An 18,194-nucleotide genomic window follows, 5' to 3' on the forward strand; every position below is an offset into this window, starting at 1 on the left:
AGAAGCACATGAGTCTGCGTATTCTATTCATCTTAGATGCACCAAGATGTATCAAAATATTAAAGATCGATATTGGTGGTATGTTATGAAGAGAGAGATTACAGAGTATGTAGCATTATGTGATATATGTTAGAGAGTCAAAGCTGAACATCAGAGACCCGTCGGAGTGCTTCAACCTTTGAATATACTAGAATGTAAATGGAAAGAAATTAGTATGAATTTTATCGTTGGATTGCCCTGAACTCAATCTGGATATGATTTTATTTGGGTTATAGTGCATTGCTTGATGAAAGTTGCTCATTTTATTCCAGTCAAGACCGCATACATAGAACCTAAACTTGCTAAGTTGTATATCGCCCGAATTGTATGTTTGCATGGAGTACCCAAGAGGATAGTGTCTGATAGAGGAAGCTAGTTTACCTCCAGGCTTTGGCAAAAGCTACAAGAGACATTGGATATCCGGTTAAACTTTAGTTCGGCATATCATCCGCAGACTGATGGTCAGACCTAGAGGGTAAATCAAATTCTAGAAGATATTTTGAGAGCTTCTGCCTTGAAAAATAATACTAGTTGGGATAAAATTCATCCCTATGTAGAGTTCTCCTACAACAATAGTTATTAGGCTAGTTTCAAGATGTCACCGTTTGGAGCTTTGTATGGAAGAAAATGTAGGACACCGTTATAGTGGAACGAGACTAGCGAAAGTCAAGTGTTTGGCCTAGTCACCAGCCTTTTATCTAGTCAGCTTTTCGATTTATTTTAATTTGGGAAAGTGGTGATTTAGCAAATAAGACGCTCAACTTCTATGTTTTTAACAAAAAGCCCCTACCTTTTTATAGTTTAGCCGCTAAACTTTTATTTATTTTTAGATAGGTCCCTCTATTTTTTTCAAAAAGATCCCCGTCCTCTCTGTTTTTATTCAAAATAGTTCTTTTCTTTTTCAGATTTAATCATAAGCTTCTTTTTAGCATAAATGTCTCGTACTGGCTCCAATTTAGATGATTTTCACATTCTCGTGTTCGTAGCAGCGTGTACTATCTTTTAGTACCCTTTTCATAGATGTTAGGAATTGTTTGCTATATTTTTCTTAGTTAGTTTTGTTATGTACTTTTGCGTTGTGTTCTAAGAGCAGACGAGGAGCGCTTAGAGAACCTCCTGGACCAAGTGTTTGATAAGTCTGAGCAGCAAGTTGGAAGAGGCAAGTGTCCTTGAACATTCTGATCCTAGTTTTTCAAATGAGTTCTCTATGTGAAACATGCATACTATTAATTCTAAATCCTATTTACTTAAAGTACCATGTTCCATATATTCCTTGTGCCTAGTTGTCAGTAGTGGTTATGTTGGGTATCTTATGCTTAGATTTGCACGAGGGTATGGATGGGTAGTCAGTTAAACATGACTAATGAACTATGCAACTATAAGTTGGGAAATTTTGGTAATGGTATAGCAACAAGGAAGCTGATGTCTTGAGCAAAGATGTGTTAATGATGGTGGTTATAGTTGTGATGTTGGTTTGGCAATTGCTCAAGTGATCTAATTAAGGACCGGTTCGTGGAGCGACAACCTAAGAAGTATCATACCAACAACGAGACTTGTTTTTGTGCGTCCCAAATCGTAAGAGTGAATGTGTAGGGACAGCTAAGACCAGAACTATTTGGTTAGTGGTATGGGATGTGTAGTGGAAGGGAGGAGTGAAATCTTGCTAGAGCTACAAGGCGCAAAAGGGGCTTCTGGGTGGTGTGGAAACCACTTTGACGGTGGTGAAATCTAGCTAGCGTCCACATACTGGATGAAACTTTGTAACGACATTGTAGTGATTCTTCGGGTGACACACCACTAGCATGTGTCATGTGTTTCGTGGATACGGCAACAAGGAAATCACGACTCATGGGAAAAGCTAGACAACCTCTGTAGAGTGCAAAATCTGATATATCAGTCATGGTCACAATCATGAGAGACTTAGATCCTTACATGATTAGTTGATATTGATTAGTTCGTTTGGTTGGATTGTTCTTTGTTACCTATGATGGGTATCTAGTTTGATGGTTTGGGAACCTGAAGTAGTTTTCAGGTAGTTGGCAAATATGTGGAGATGTTCCTAGAAGATGGAAGTCTAGTGATGAATCACACAGTTAAATAGGATGCTTTTATAACTCTATGATAGCGTAGTTGGCATTTATGCAAAATTTTAACCTGTTAAAATATGTTCCTTTATTTAAGCTTGGATGTCATTTATTTTTCATACTTGTGGAGTACGACATATACTCACACTTGCTATTCCTATCCAAATGTACATCAAACACTGATCAAACAATGAAAGAGAACCAGACTACTACATCGGTGAAGATGAAGATTGCTAGGCTGGTGGATCCCCGGTCAATTGCTTGTGGGAGATGGGAGCTTCGTTGTAATTTGCTAGTGTGTTTAGTTAAAGACTTTGAGGTATTTCTATCTTGTTTAAGTTAAATGTTGTAATAATAGCACTGTGTGTGATATATTGATAAAGTCACTGCATGTATGAAACTTGATCCTGGCATATATGTGGTTTATATTTGGTTTTGTTCCTTTATAAAATCGAGTGTGATAGGATAGATGAGGCTTTAATGTTTCTGCTGAAGGTTAGAATTGTTGCGTGTCCTGGTGTTAGGGCTGATTATAGTTTTTTTCTTGATCGAGCATGCGGTAGATAAAGAATTGACAAATCGCAATGATCTTATTGAGGAAATATGGGACAAGTGTCTTTGGAAAGTAACTTGTGCTGCTAGTATGCAATACTTTGATAGTGTGTAGAAGGTATCTATGATGTTAACAGTGATGCTAACTTGATGCACATATTTGATATTCACTCTAATGATAAGATAATAGATGTTACCATTTGGCCCGAGGGATCGACGACTCCTACTCCTACCTTGGTTCAACCAAGCTAAATTTATGTGACCATTCAACAAGTTGAAACTAGTAAGCCAAGCAAGCAAAGTAAACTCAGTGAACCTAGCAGTTCTAAAGTGAAGAAAGTACCTAAGAATCCAGAGGATAGCATGGAGGATGATCATGTAGATCTAGAGGATGAGGGTATGTACTCAGATAATAAAGCATATATTCTTGTCCTATAATCTGCCCCTCATCTTCAAAAATAGATCAAAGTGCTTTGATAGTATGGCGATGGCAAAAAAAAAAAATTGACAGAATGATGGTATAAGGGAGAAACAACATTTTAATGATAGAAGGAAAAATTCGCTCCTTTTTAATAACAAAAAGAAAATTTTCCCAATATCCAAATGCCATTAGGAAAGGCCGTTCGCAGCCGAGACAAGTTACCGAGCAACCAATTGACCGGACAAATCAACTAAGGGTGGGAATATTACCTGCACACGTGGACCGTAAAAGTAGGGCTGTACGCTACTGTACCACGATCTGTTACAGTACACTAATGAGTAGGACTGTGCGCTACTGTAGTGCAACTGACTCAATAAACTGTTGTAACAGTACTTCTCTGCATTAATACAGTAGTAGTAGCAGTACTCCTCTGCATTGCTGCAGTACTAGTGGACCGTCCTATCCAAGATGAAAGAACGAGGCCTTCCGGCGTTGTGACAGGTCCACACCAGCTTTAGTGCCTGCATGCTTCCGCTTTTTATCTGTTTCATCTTTGTTTTTCCCGGTTATAGTACGCTACTCTGATCTCAAATACTATAATTTATTCTTTGATATTTGCATCTATTTAAATAGATCATAATTAATACAGTAAATTTGTGACTCATATTAACTAGAACTATAATTAATAGACAATAGGATTATTATACCCCTCACCTTAAATCTTGTGGCTAAGTTTAAGTAGAATTATATTTGTGATTGGAGGGTGGTAAACATCCGTTACACTTCGAATAAATATCGTCTCGTTCATAGGACAGTTACGTAAGAGACAGGTATTTATGGAGGCTCAACCACAATCTTAGGCACAAATAGGGGTGGAAATGGATAGCAGGAAATTCAAATTATCCGATTTTGTATTTGTTAAAATACGAATATGGATATCTGTATCCGTATTCGTTTCTGAAATGGATATTAAAATGGATATATCCGAATTCGTTTTCGAGATTCGGATTCAAATGTGGATATCCGAATTCGAGATATATCCGATTCGTATCCGTATCCGCCAACCAGGGAACTAAATTTTGCTAAAGTTTTAGAAATTTCAGATATGAACGAAATTCCAACCCAGTCAAATTGGAACAAATTTCAGTCAAATTTCATCAAATTTCAGTTAAATTTGATCAAAAATTTAAATTTCCAACATGAATTTTGAACAAAAATTCTAAAATTCCGGCCCAATCAAATTAGAACAAATTTCAGTCTAATTTTATCAAATTTCAGTCTAACTTTTTCAAAAATTTAAATTTCCGACCTGAATTTCGAAGATCGAGTAGATATCCGAATGCGGATTAGTATTCGAACTATCCGATTCGTATTCGTATTTGAGGATATCCGAATCCGTATTCGCATTCGGATTAAAATATAGTAAATCGTACTATCCGAATTCGATTCCATGCGTATTCGATCCGTTTCCATCCCTAGGCACGAGTCATAATAGCCGATTATTAGTCACATTCCGGTACTTCTTATAGTCTAGGCCTAAACTTAAAGATTTGGCACAAAAGCTTATACTTGAATCTATCTGTGAGTGAATATAAGTTGTTATCGTTGATCGCCTTCATTTACCATTGGTGCAAGGTAGGACACAAAAGTGACATGATTTAACTTTGAAGACAGCAAAACTGGAAGCCTGGCTCGTATGTGGCCGACAGATGCCTGTCCTTGGTTTTTGCCACAGTGTGACGCTTTGATTTGGCCGACAGACTCAAGTGCCTTCCCATCATCCCATGCTTTTCACCGCACTGTGGCTCTTTGATTTGAGTGATGGATCGCTGTTTGCTTTGCACATTGATGAGGAATCCTTTTGTCGACGTAGGTGCTAGGAAATCTCAGGAGACGTTACGTTGTTGTTCCGTATCTCCTGAGTACTCCTCACGCTAGGCACTTGACGTTTAAGTGATGATAGTGTAGCTGATTTTGGAAAACTAAGTTGAGATGGGTATTAGTTTATGATGATAAGTAATTGTTAATGTTTTATTATGGTTCGTTGTTTTATGGGATTGTATAAGTATGTACATGTACTGTAAATATAATCTTGGCTAATTAAAGTTGTAGAGAATAAAGAGTTAGCGTGTTTATCTCTAAATCTAGGAAAATTGTACATACCGGATAATCCAGCATCGGGGATTCTGTACACACTGAAAGGTCCAGCGTTCAGATAAATTTTACACTGAGTATTTCATCCTAGAGGCAAAAATTGAAGTTTACACCGGAAGGTCCAATAGATAGATCTAAAGGAATGGAAAACACACATTCTCTTCAAGCTAAGTTTAAATGCTAAAGATTGTGCTTTTGCCATTAGTTTAGATTTACTATTGTCACTCATGGATAATAAATTTAGTTGAATCATCTTAAGAGCGCACAAGATGTTCAATAGATGGGGCAGAGCTACTATATCAGGATCTCCTTGACATGGAAACGTCTAAATAGCTCCTGGTACAACAGCTTTGCAACATATATTTCTATTTTTATATTTAGGTATAAAATACTCTACCTCGAATATTTCGGCATAGGGTGTTTATCTTAAGTTTGACATCGAACTTAAGACATATCCTAATGCTGAAGAGTTCACGGTAGAGTATTTTTGCACTTTATCACTATCAGTTCAAAAACTGGCAGTGATGTCAATTTTGAATTGGCAAGGATGACCTTTTTCGTAGTAATTATTGCTCCCACACAGCATTATACCTTATTCGAAGCTATATTAGTCATAGTGATATAGTTGTTTCTTAAACGATTGGCTTTCCATTAGCTCCTTATGCTCATTCGAAGCTATATTAGTCATAGTGATATAGTTGTTTCTTAAACGATTGGCTTTCCATTAGCTCCTTATGCTCGATAACCTCAATACTCTTGAGGGAACTAGCCGCACGATCATGTACTATTGCAGGTAAAATCAAGTACTTTTAATCATCCGTCGACCAAGAAATGCACTTGTTTTGCTATTAGCTGTTCATTCTGGGCTTTGGATCTAGCTCCACTATTGTAGGAGTTAAGGTGCTCTGGGAATGCCTTCTCCCAAGAAAGCCTAGAACCTAAGCCTCAAGTGCAACCTGGGTGCCTTTTGTTACCCAAGGCCACGGTTAGCTCATTGTTCCCCTTGTCCATCTTGAATGAGACTTCTAGATATTGGTGTTGGGGAATATTGTATGTTAAGGGATACTTTTTAGTGAAATAAGCCATGCAATAAAAAGGATTTCATGGTGAAACACTACATGAAAAAAAGTCATTAGTGATAGGTGATAACTGGTATTAGTACATGACCCGTCACTCTTATTGCGTCACTAATGACCTATCATTAGTGACGGGTCATCTAATGAGTTTATTAGTGACGAGTCATAACCATGACCCGTCACTAATGTTCAATCATTTGTAACAGTTCGTAACCATGACCCGTCACTATTGATTGAACATTAGTGATGGGTTGTAATCTTGACCCATCACTATGACCGATGAATATTTTTTATATTTTTTGGACACGAAAAATGTCTAAAAAATATTTTTTCACCCGAGCCATCCTAACACAGGCCCATCCCATATGCATAACAAGCCATACTTTTTCACATTGTTTTCAAGTTTACGTTCCATGGGAATCGAACCCGCGACCTCCTTCTCGCGTGTGTAGCCATCTTACCACCTCTGCTATCACGTAGTTGTGATAGAAACCGGATATTTTATCATTTTAACCTTCTTTGCCGAAGGTCATTAGTGATACGTCATAACCATGACCCGTCACTAATGACCAATTTTACCAAATTTTCTCGTGGGTTATAATTTGATAGGTGGTGCGGAGTGTATTTAGTAAAATGGGCATAACTTTTATATACAGACTCCGATTTCAACTTTTTTTTGACTCTACAGGCATCTACAAAAAAGTTACATCCATTTTCTCTACTTTGTTAGGTTTGAAGAATTTTTTGAGACTAAAAACGGCTTAGAAGATTGAGTTCTCGCCCCTAGAAGTTTCTACACCATTTTCGAAACGTTTGTTTGTAACTATAGTCACCACACCTTACATCAAACTTGAGCAGAAATGTATAATGGTTCCTATTCTAGTGCTGCTGAGGTGAGAAAAAATCCCAGAAAAATAAAATAAAAATATTTTTTCTTTGCGAATACCGTCATTAGGGACTAGAGTTGGGCATTAATGACGGATTACAAGTTGACCCATCACTAATGACTGGCATAGGATGACCTATCACTGATAATCTTATCATTAGTGACGGGTCACAACTTGACCCGTCACTAATGATTGGTCTAGGACGACCCATCACTGATAACCTAGTCATTAGTAATAAGTCACAACTTGATCAATCACTATTATCATCTGTGACGGGTCATGTTTTGATCCGTCACTAATGATCACTCATTAGTGACGGGTCTATATTTGGTCCCGATCAGAAGGGACATTAGTGACGCGTCCTTATTGGATTAGTCACTAATAAAACATTAGTGACGCGTATTGAGCAGCCATTACTAATCTGGTATCTCTTTTGCTGGTTTCTTACGTAGTGAAACATTGGTGATAAACCTATTTTCTGGCTAGGTTAACATAGCTTGTAAGCTAAAGTTGATACAAAAGGGAATTTCAAAAGAAAAGCACAATTAAAAAAGAATTGTGGGAGTAGCAATCATCATCAATTGCCAATATGGACCTCATATCATTAGCCTAATTTTCAAGCATTACCCAATGGTAACATGTCACATCTAACTATCCTTATCATAATTTGTAGAAATAAGTAGTGCCACAGATTTAGCCTAATTCATATGCCATGAATGGTATGATCAGGCTTCTTCATAACTGGCAACACACCATGGTTCTCAAATCAAGCCAACATATTATCATAATATACCAATTAGAATATGTGGACTTAGAAGGAGCACAAGTAAAAAAACAACCAATATATTCTTACAAGCAATTAAAATGTGTGGAATCATAAGAACTAATTGTGGCCATTCCTCACCTTTTTCTTCCCCAACTCAAATTATATTTTGACATAATGAATAATAAGGTATGGAATGATGATAGTCATGGTGAGGTCAACAAAGTGGAAAATAAATGGGCACTAAAAAACAAATGTGCAACTTCATCCAAGTCCATCTTAATTTGCCTGGTCATCATAGGCGAACAAAAAACAACATGCACAACAAAACAATAGAAAGAAAAGTAGCATTGCTTAATTTCTACTTCAAGAATATAAAAACCATTTCCTAAACTGCCTATCCTACAACATAAGCATATAATTCTAAACTGCCATTTCTACAGTGAGCATATATCATTGCAAGAATACATAAAAAATGATATTTATCTACATTCCACTAAATACATTCTAAATTGAGCCAGATGAATACTTCACTACCTCGATGTCACTGTGTAACTATGTTAGCGATCTCTCGCTCAATGGCGTACAAGGCAAACTGCCACCAATCAGTGTACTTGCCCTTGGCGGCGGATAAGGAGAACACCCACCAGCTAGCATACTCACCCCCGTCGACATACAAGAACCCTCCCTAGCTAGCATACGCGGCGTAGACTCCCTCGCTGGTGCCAACGCACATGGAGAAGCCTCCCACACTAGCATAGACTCCCTAAGTGCATGACGTCAATGGAGTGGCGAACGTCCAATTACTTCGAATAAAGTAAGTCCCAAAATATCGATCTCTTGTTGAACATTGGTATCTCATGTCTTGTCGATGCACCTTCATCTTTCTTTTTTTTCCTCAATTAATGATCACCTCTGCTCTTCTTGTATTTGAGAAATCACCTTTGCCTTTCTTTTTATTTGAGCAATCACCTCCGCCATCCTTTTTTTGTTGAGCAATCACCTTGGCCTCTCTTTCCATGAACAATTTGGATATCCTTTACAATATCATGAACCTACATCCCTCTATGATCCTTTGGAGCCTCACCATCTTCCTTTCCACCATCAAATTGTGTTTTTAATCTGCGGTAAGGGTGATCCTTGTGTAGGTACGTACTATGAAGCATGTAGACCATTATCCTTGAGTTTGAAAACCGCAAACTTGCGGTTTCAGCGGTTTCATTGTGGCATTGCACGCAGGCTTGTCCTCCTTTTATAGTTTGTCCTGATAGGTTTCTAAGAGTGGGGTAATCATTATTTGTTATGAACAACATTGATCTTACATTGAAGTACTCTAATTTGTACTTATCCCACACCTAGAACCCTTGGTGGAACAATGTTTCAAGATCGACTTTCAATGGTGTGAACAACACGTTTATATCATTGGTATGTTGCCTTGGGCCTTATACAAGTATCGACATCATAATATACTTTCACTTCACACACAATCAAGGAGATAGGTTGTAGATAAAGAGAAGCGTTGACTAGGTACTATATTTGTTGCTCATGTTGCCGAAAGGATTCATTCTATATGTACTCATCCCAAACCTTATATTCTCGATCTTCATACTAAAGTCTTCTAGGATCCTATTGATCTTTTGCCACTGGATATCATTGGTAGGGTGCCATAGCTTTCCATCATTCTTACGCTTCTCGGAATGCCAAGGCAACAATTTGGAGTACCTTGGGTTGGCCAACAAACATTGCAAATAGGAAATTACTAGTAGGTATGAAATAACCTTAGCAGAAGTTCCTTTCTTCTTCACCATATCACCATCATTATCATTATCAGGAGCAGAAATTCCTTTCTCCTCTTCGCCTCACCATCATTGGGAGACTCATCATTTCTCTTGTATTGTGGCACATTGCATACTAGACATACAGTCATGTCTGCATACTCGTTACGATACATGATACAGTCATTCGAACATATGTATATTATTTTGTACATCCAATCCCAATGGGCAAATAATCTTCTTGGCTATGATGTACGTGCTTTTTGGCAACACGTTATCCTATGGAAGCATGTCTGCTACGAGCTTCAACCACTCCATGAAACTCTTATCAAGTCAGCCATTGCTTGCTTTCAGTTTTAGAAGTTCAAACACAGACTTAACCAATCTATATTTGTTGCACCCGGGAAACAAAGGTGTCTCCAAATTTTTCTACAAGCCCTCGAATTTAGGAAAGCCTGTCTTACCTAAGGTAGCTTCTGCATCCTACAACATTTGATGCACATTGTTAGTATCGTCCTCATCCAAGAAAAGATTGTTGTCCAACAACATATCATTGTTGATGATGCCAATATCTTCCTCAATATCTAGGTCTTGACCATGCTTGGTCCAACATATAGATTGTTCTTTAAGACCCCTGTCAATAGCATGTCCTATGATATGTGCAATGTCCAAAGACATCTTATTGTTGTAGTTATTGCATTGACAATTTTTATATTGATGATTATTATTCTTCATATCGTCCTAGTTGGCTCTTACAAATTCTTTCATGCTATCTATGTATTCGTTTTTGTCTCTGGAAACATCGTGCATCCATCTTCGATCCATCTGCCATCATTATAAGAAAATTAATGTTATTTCATTAAAGTAATAAACCAATAAGATATGAAAACTAATAAACTGGACACCCATATCGGTTAAACAGAGCTCACCAAAATTTATTTAAATAATAAAATATTACTACATTCATTTAAATGGGTATATAAATAAATTTCATCTAAAGATGGCACCTAAATTCTCCATGCATCTACCAATGGGATCTAAACTATGTTATGTCAAAAAAAAAATGATCTACATATAGCTACTTCATATATAAGCATCTCAAAACTACACATCTAAATATTGATGCCCTAACCGTAGTCAGTTCACCACATGAGCTGACTGTAATATATTGCAGTCATTTGGAGTTTGGCACCGACTACATTAGTCTAAATATTACATTCAGTTTGAAGAGTTTGTCAAATGCTCGACAAGCCGCTAGATTAGCGGCCCCTTTTCCATCAATAGGTACCCCATACGAATCGACTATAATTTATTTCAGTCGTACCAATTGTAATAAACTATTATTACAGTCAGTTTTTTTCCTCGACAGCCGATTTCTACCAGTCTAAGCTACAGAACCGACTATAATATCTTTACATCGAGTGTAAGCTACTGGAAAAGCGATTTCTGTAGCAGTGATTGTGTAAAGAATAAAGTAATGTACTTCGTGTAGCATGTTTAGAAGATATCTTCCGATAGCATATCTTATTTGCTCGTTTAGTCCTTTCCATTCGTCCTTGTAGCTGGCACCATTCATTTATTCCGGCTCCATATGCGATGATCGACATACATTTTTCTTTTGAAACCAACAGTGACCGATACACCAACAGTGCATGTCTGCAATATTTCCAGAGGACTTTTACAGTACACCTAAATGAGTGCATACCGTTCATTTTCTTCATCCGGTGGTTTAGATTAGTCCAATGATACTCTATCGTCCATCAGTATCATAGGTATCATTAAAGAGTATCATGGGTATCATAAGGGTAGGATTGGAAAAAAAACTATGATAAACTTGTAAATTATATGTTTAATTAGGGAAGATCAAAATAGTAGTTTATTTTTCGGATAAACTTTCACTTATTCTGTTCATTTCATTTATTAGGGTTTTCAGCTTCCGTCGGTCGGTCGATGATGGGTGGCGAAGGTCCGAAGTCCGGTCAGTCAATGACGTAATTACCCCTAAGGGTATCAAGATAATTACAATAATACCTACTAAAATGGACGGTTGGATCACAACAATAATACTCTTTATCATCTAGTATCATGGTGTACTGTAAAAGTTCTCTATTTCCAATAGTGCTCAGTTTTGTTTGGAGGAAAATAGTGCTCAGTTTAACATATAGGAAATAAATGTCAGGATGGACCAGGAGGCGGATAGAGTCTCGACGGCACCTTTATAAACCCCGCGTGGAGACCTTGCTAGCCTCTAAGCTTCTGTACACTCCTGGTCCTAGCCGTTTGCCTCTACACACAATTAGTTTGGCCACCCCCTCACCGACGATCATGTGGAGGCTAAAGATCGCCGAGGGTGCCGGGCCATGGCTGAGGTCAACGAACAACTTCCTCGGCAGGGCGGTCTGGGAGTTCGACCCCGACCTTGGCACGCCAGAGGAGCGCGCCGAGGTGGAGAGAGTTCGCCGGGATTTTACCGAGCACCGCTTCGAGAACAGAGAGGCTCAGGACCTCCTGATGCGTATGCAGGTAAGAAACTAAACATACCTTTTTTTTAGAGTGAAACTTAACACACTTAAGGAACGAGGTTACAATTTCTTCGTTCGAGTTGTACATGAGTTTGTACTTGGCAGAAAGGAACCTGCATTCAGGACTCATAGATGTTTTAGGGCCTGCTTGCTCTAGCGACGCGTCTAACCGAAAATCTGTTGCGTTCTGGGTAATTTGGTGTATGGCCTCATGTCATGAAATCTGTTGATTGCGTTCTGGATACTGTTAGTTCAGTGGTTTGCATGTGTCGTTACTCCATTGATTAGGATGCATTTAAATATGGGAAAAACTAATCAAGTGATCAAAATGTGCCTTGAAATTGTAATGGACTTATCTTTGTAGAAGGGTATAAGAATGGCTAGATCGACTTACACTTGGGATCACAAGGACTATAGATCGTCTTCAACTTTCCATGATCTCCAAGGCAAGATTAGGAGCCCTGCTATCTATGGAACTATGTAGTTGAATGCACGTTTTGGCTCGGTCGCTTGATACAGCCTGCACCACACCACAGCCCCCCCCCCCCCCGGGGCACGGCAGGTAGATGAGCTATGGCTCGGTCCTGCATTCGGTCTCTGTCATTCTGCTTGGCGCCTTGGCCTACATTGTACGTCGTCTCCATTTCTAGCCCAACCAAGCTCTGCGTTGCGCTTCCTGTGTATGCACCACACCCTTGGCTCTCCCTCCAAAATTTAGTCGGTGGGGATGCATGTGGTCATTGCGCCTCTCCTTTTCTCGATTAGAAGGTTGACACACCACCACATATCACACCACACTCACACACCCACCCAAACGCCCATATTAAACACTTAAAAATAAAACGACTAAAAGTACTAAGTAGGTGAAGTCAGTGGCGGATCCAGACAAGCAAAGAAGGTAGGGCGAACTTTAAGAAGAAATTTTAAAAAAATACCTTATAATTAGTAGGCGAGGTGAAAAGATCCTCAACATAAATTGATAAAACCATATGAACCTGCAAAATGAAAAAGAACCGAAGATAAACATATATGAAATTATGCAATTATACTAAATGTAACCAAAGACTATAGAAGTAATTAAGTATAGAAACTTACGGAAACACAACCACTAATTATGTCTAGAACTAGAAGGCTTAGGCAAATTCATCTTCCTTGTTTTCATGTCTTGAAACCAGTTTTTAATGGCATTAGAATCTAGTCTTCTGAATAAATCCCGCTCAATATAACACAACATCAAGTCATTGAGCCAATCATCGCATATCCTGTTGCGCAAATCAGTCTTGATGATGTTCATAGCCAAGAAGACTCTTTCAACAGATGCTGTTGCAACTGGTAGTACCAATGCTAACTCAATAAGTTGGTACACCAATGGAAACACAATATGTCTTTGGGTTTCTACCATTTTCATTGCTAGACTTGCAAGATCATGACAACCAATAAAATCTTCAACTCTTCGAACATGAAGAATGAATGTTTCAAGTTGATCTTTTATAACTGCACGATCGCTGATGGAGAAATCTATGTCATATATCTCCGTAAGTCTAGCAATCTTGTGCACATCAAACTTTGAGAAACTATCTCTTGGATCAAGACAAGAAAAACATATAAGCAACTCTGAAGATAGCTCACTGAAACGATGAGTCATCTCTGTGTTTATAGCATCAAGAGCTACATAAAAGGTGTCAATACGATAATGATGGTCTTGAGTGACACCGATCTTACTTCGCCTTGATTGGCCCCATCTTGGTACTATTTCATCCATATTTGGAATTGGTATCTCATTTTGTTTACAAAATGTTTTGACTTCTGCAAACAATGGCTCCCAACCATGATTCCTCAAGTTAAGCAAACGTGCTTTCACATCAATCAGTAATGACATGGCCTCAACAATATTTTGATCCTTTCTTTGCAAGAGTAGAGATAACTCACTTGTAATATGAAAAATTTTCAACATCATCTTCATAATGAACACAAAGTTGAAGCTCTCCATTATTCTCATCAAACCACCCGCTGATGTTGGATTTCAGGCATCTTCCTGCACAAGCCCTAGCACCTCTATCACTGCAACCCACATGGATTCAATACGGATTAAAGTTTTGTAATGAGAACCCCATCTAGTATCCCCGGGTCTAGCCAAGTTAGTTTCTTGATGTTTCCCTCTTCCAGAAAAAATATCACCGCTATCTAACTTGGCCAATAAGTTCTCACGGTGCTTGCTAGATAATAAATCCTTCCTCTTGCAAGATGCACTAGTTGTGGTCACAATCATATTAACATATTCAAAGAACTCATGAATAGATGTGCAACTACCTACGACAGAAACGACTACCAATTGCAATTGATGTGCAAAACAATGGACATAGAAAGCATATGGGTTCTCATCTCTAATGAGTTTCTGAAGACCATTGAATTCACCTCTCATATTCGAAGCTCCATCATACCCTTGCCCTCGAACTCTTGCAATGTCCGAACCGTGTGTAGAAAGTAACTCAAATAAAGCTCCTTTCAATGCATCTGATGTTGTCTCTGTGACATGCGTAAGGCCCAAAAATCTTTCCATAACCTTTCCTTCCTTATTCACGAACATGTGCACCATCACAAACAATTATTACAACATCAGTACATCACACGCCCAACAATATCACAATTTAACAAGTAAATAAGATCACTAACCTCACAATCACGGCCATCTGCTCCTTGATTGATATATCACGAGATTCATCGATAAGAATAGAGAAATAACCATCATCAATCTCTTTCTTTATTTCTTTAGTTATCTCCTGTGCACAACTCTTTGCAAGATCCTTTTGAACTGATGGTGCAAGCATACGAACATTTTTAGGACATAACTCCTCAAATGCAATCCTCACTTCCTCATTTCTTTTTTTGTACCAATCAATCATCTCTAGAAAATTGCCCTTGTTCGATGAAGAAGAAGATTCATCGTGTCCACGAAATACATGACCTTGCATTAGGAGATAGCTTGCACAATCTAAAGATGCAGTCAAACGGATTTCATATTTGGCTTCTGATTCCTTACTATGAGTCATCACCTTATATGACACACTAGCCTTTTGATTTTTGAAATCTTCGCATGCTGTTCTAGCTTTATTGTGGGCACTATTAGGCCCACCAACATGTGTCAGGTAATGATTTATATGCATTCTTCCAATTTCTAAATCCTACTTTTGAGAATACATCATACCCAAAATGAGACTCTGAGGGATCATATCTAAAAAGATAGCAATAGAAACAATAAGCTGCATCCTTCTCCACACTATATTCTAGCCAATCATATTTAGTAAACCATGCTGCACAAAAAGTCCTTAAATCTTTACCAAACCTTTTTTTGGGGAAAGTATGTCCAATTGGTTGAGTCGGACCCTTCAACACATTAGCTCTTCTAACTTCATCTCTAATATCATGATCAAATTCATCTATTGCAATACGAAGTCCCGGATCGGCAATAATAAACTCTTGCCTAAATTCTTTAATACCTTTGTATTCTATCCGAGAAGTTGCAGGAGCAGGAGTGACAACTACTATATCATTTTCTGCATCACAGTTTTCACTAACTCTACTCTCCCTCGTACTTTGGGTATTCAAAGATGTTGGTTTGAAAAATCTCTTCATTATTTATATCTTGATATTCTGCGAAAGAAATGCTAATGTTATAAAAGAAAAATACAAAATAGAATTCACCTTTATAGCTCAATTAACCTAAACGGCTCAATATAAAAATCTCAATAACTCAATTCATCAATTTACCTCACAAGCTCACACTGACTCTGCCCGTCTGCCGTGTGCCGTCCGCGGACCGCCCCTGTAGCTGCAGGCTTGCACTGCACAGCACTGTACAGCACAGCACTGCCCAGCACTGCACAGCACAAAGCACAGGCGCACAGCACTGCACTCAGTGCACTGCACGCACAGCACAGCACGCACTTCGCAGTCCACCGCGCGCGTGCTCGCCCGGCGCCTGTCGCGCTCACGCCCGCCGCTCGCCCGCACTCACAGCCGCCTGCCCGCCCGCCCGCCGCGCTCCCACCGCGCTCCCGGCTGCCGACGCCACGCCCGCCCGCGCTCCCACCGCGCTCCCGGCTGCCGACGCCACGCCCGCCCGCGCTCCCGGCTCCCGCCGTGCTCCCGGTTGCCGACGCCGCCCTGCCCGGCTCCCGCTGGCCGCTGCGCGACTGGCTGCCGCGCCGCCCGCCGCGCTCCCGCCTCCCAGTCCCGGCCGCCCACGCCCGCCCGCGCTCCCGGCCGCGGGCCGCCACGCCCGCCCGCCGCGCGACCGCCTGCCGCGCCGCCCGCAGGTGTCGCTGCGCGTGCGCGACCGCCTGCCGCGCGTGCGCGACCGCCGCGCTCCCGCCTCCCAGTCGCAGTGCTGGCCGCCACGCCGCGCCGCGCTCCCGGCCGCCATGCCCGCCCGCTGCCACCCGCCGCAACACGCACACACCAGTACACCACAGTGAGTCTGGAGAAAGGAGAATGTGAGATTAGGGTTCCATTCATTTACATTTGTGGGCTGTGAATTGTGTTGGTCTGGGCCACTCAACCAATGGGCCTCAGTGTCTCACGGGCCAAGAGCTCGGGCGGCCGCCCAGGCTCGCCCTGGCGGTGGATCCGCCCCTGGGTGAAGTCATAATCTCATGCCTCCACACCACCCCACAATTAGGGGTGTTCACTCAGTATGATCAGTATTACTGGTATGGTAAATACTGTATCATCGGTAAATACGGTAGTGCTATGTTGGTAAATATGATATTTTTAACATGTACGTTGTGGGATTGGCTAATACCAACAATTTTAGAACAGGATCGGAAAATACCAAATTTACTAAAGTTGATGGGAATTGGGAATGATTTGGCAACGTTGTAGACTCAATTGGGTTGAGATGTTCATACTGTTGTTGCTTGTTGTGCTTGGCGACGCACACCAATTAGTGGTCCAGTGGACTTTTCCAACTTCTTGTGAGGTAAAACAGTATTATTTAATTTTTTCACAATCCAAATAAGGGATTTTTGCAATGGAAAATGTGCATCTTGAACAATTTATAATTTTTGTTTCAATCAAATTCTGAAAATTTATTGATAATTCACTGTATATTATAATGAAAATAACCAGACTTTGCTGAAATTTTGGTGATATTTTAATATCTGCATTGAAGCACTCAACCTCAACGTTTCATTTTTTTGCAAAGGCTCAACATTTCATTTTAAAGGTGCTTGTACCACCATGGACTCGAGAAGGTACCATGGTGGGAAAAGTCTCTTACACCTCTCTCTAGCCACACAATTAAGCTGGTATATACAAGGGTTTTAAGTCCACTTTTACAAAGTTCAGCATGTTAAAAGTGGATTTATTGCCAAAAGAAAGTTGATACCAAGTCGTCTAATCGCAAATAAGTGATGATGCGGAAGTATCAATTGTCACAATAAGACCTTAAGATCTACTGAGGTCCTTAAGTCGGGTTTTGAGCTCTAGATCCCAACTTTTGAAGAAGCTAGCTCACCAACACTGGAGTGTAGCTTCTTTGTTTCAAGCCATATGGATGGAGGAGTTACAGAATCCTCACATGGTTATTCCTCTCTCATAGTTCGTTCTGACCTCTAAAGAAGGTGATCCCGAAGCCCTTGGTGTTTGGTTGGATCCTATTGGCTAATAGCAGTTTCAAAAGACAAATCTAGTGATCCAATGGGAAATTTGGATTTTTGCCACTCTAAATAATGGGCTTCTCAGATTTGCCAACCTCATTAGATAGATCAATATTAGATCTATATAATAAGAATAAGAATGATCCAATTCGGAAAAAAGATACTTAAGTTTTATGGCTACACTACTACAGAAAACGTCATCACTGCCGGTTCAAAAACGTCATTACTACCGGTTTTGGAACCAACAGTGATAATCTATTATTA

At 39.7% G+C, this 18,194-nt stretch overlaps 2 protein-coding genes and 1 pseudogene across 2 annotated transcripts in view; 1 reads left to right on the plus strand and 2 right to left on the minus strand.

The window, feature by feature from the left end:
• Nucleotides 1–12,015: 12,015 nt before the first annotated feature.
• LOC133930304 (achilleol B synthase-like) overlaps nucleotides 12,016–18,194 on the plus strand; it is a 37,776-nt gene continuing 31,597 nt past the window's right edge. Inside the window, exon 1 of the mRNA XM_062376933.1 lies at nucleotides 12,016–12,274. The gene's annotated coding sequence lies outside the window, so the exon portion shown is untranslated. The remainder of the gene's footprint in view (nucleotides 12,275–18,194) is intronic.
• Nucleotides 13,382–16,137, minus strand: LOC133930148 (uncharacterized; annotated as a pseudogene).
• Nucleotides 16,038–17,532, minus strand: LOC133930149 (glycine-rich cell wall structural protein 1.8-like). The gene is made up of 2 exons (XM_062376835.1): nucleotides 17,508–17,532; nucleotides 16,038–16,750 (listed from the first exon to the last, which is right to left on the minus strand). The coding sequence occupies exons 1-2, from the start codon at nucleotides 17,530–17,532 to the stop codon at nucleotides 16,038–16,040; spliced, it is 738 nt and encodes a 245-aa protein (XP_062232819.1).

Source organism: Phragmites australis, chromosome 10 (assembly GCF_958298935.1).
Source record: "Phragmites australis chromosome 10, lpPhrAust1.1, whole genome shotgun sequence".
Classification (NCBI taxonomy): Eukaryota; Viridiplantae; Streptophyta; class Magnoliopsida; order Poales; family Poaceae; genus Phragmites; species Phragmites australis.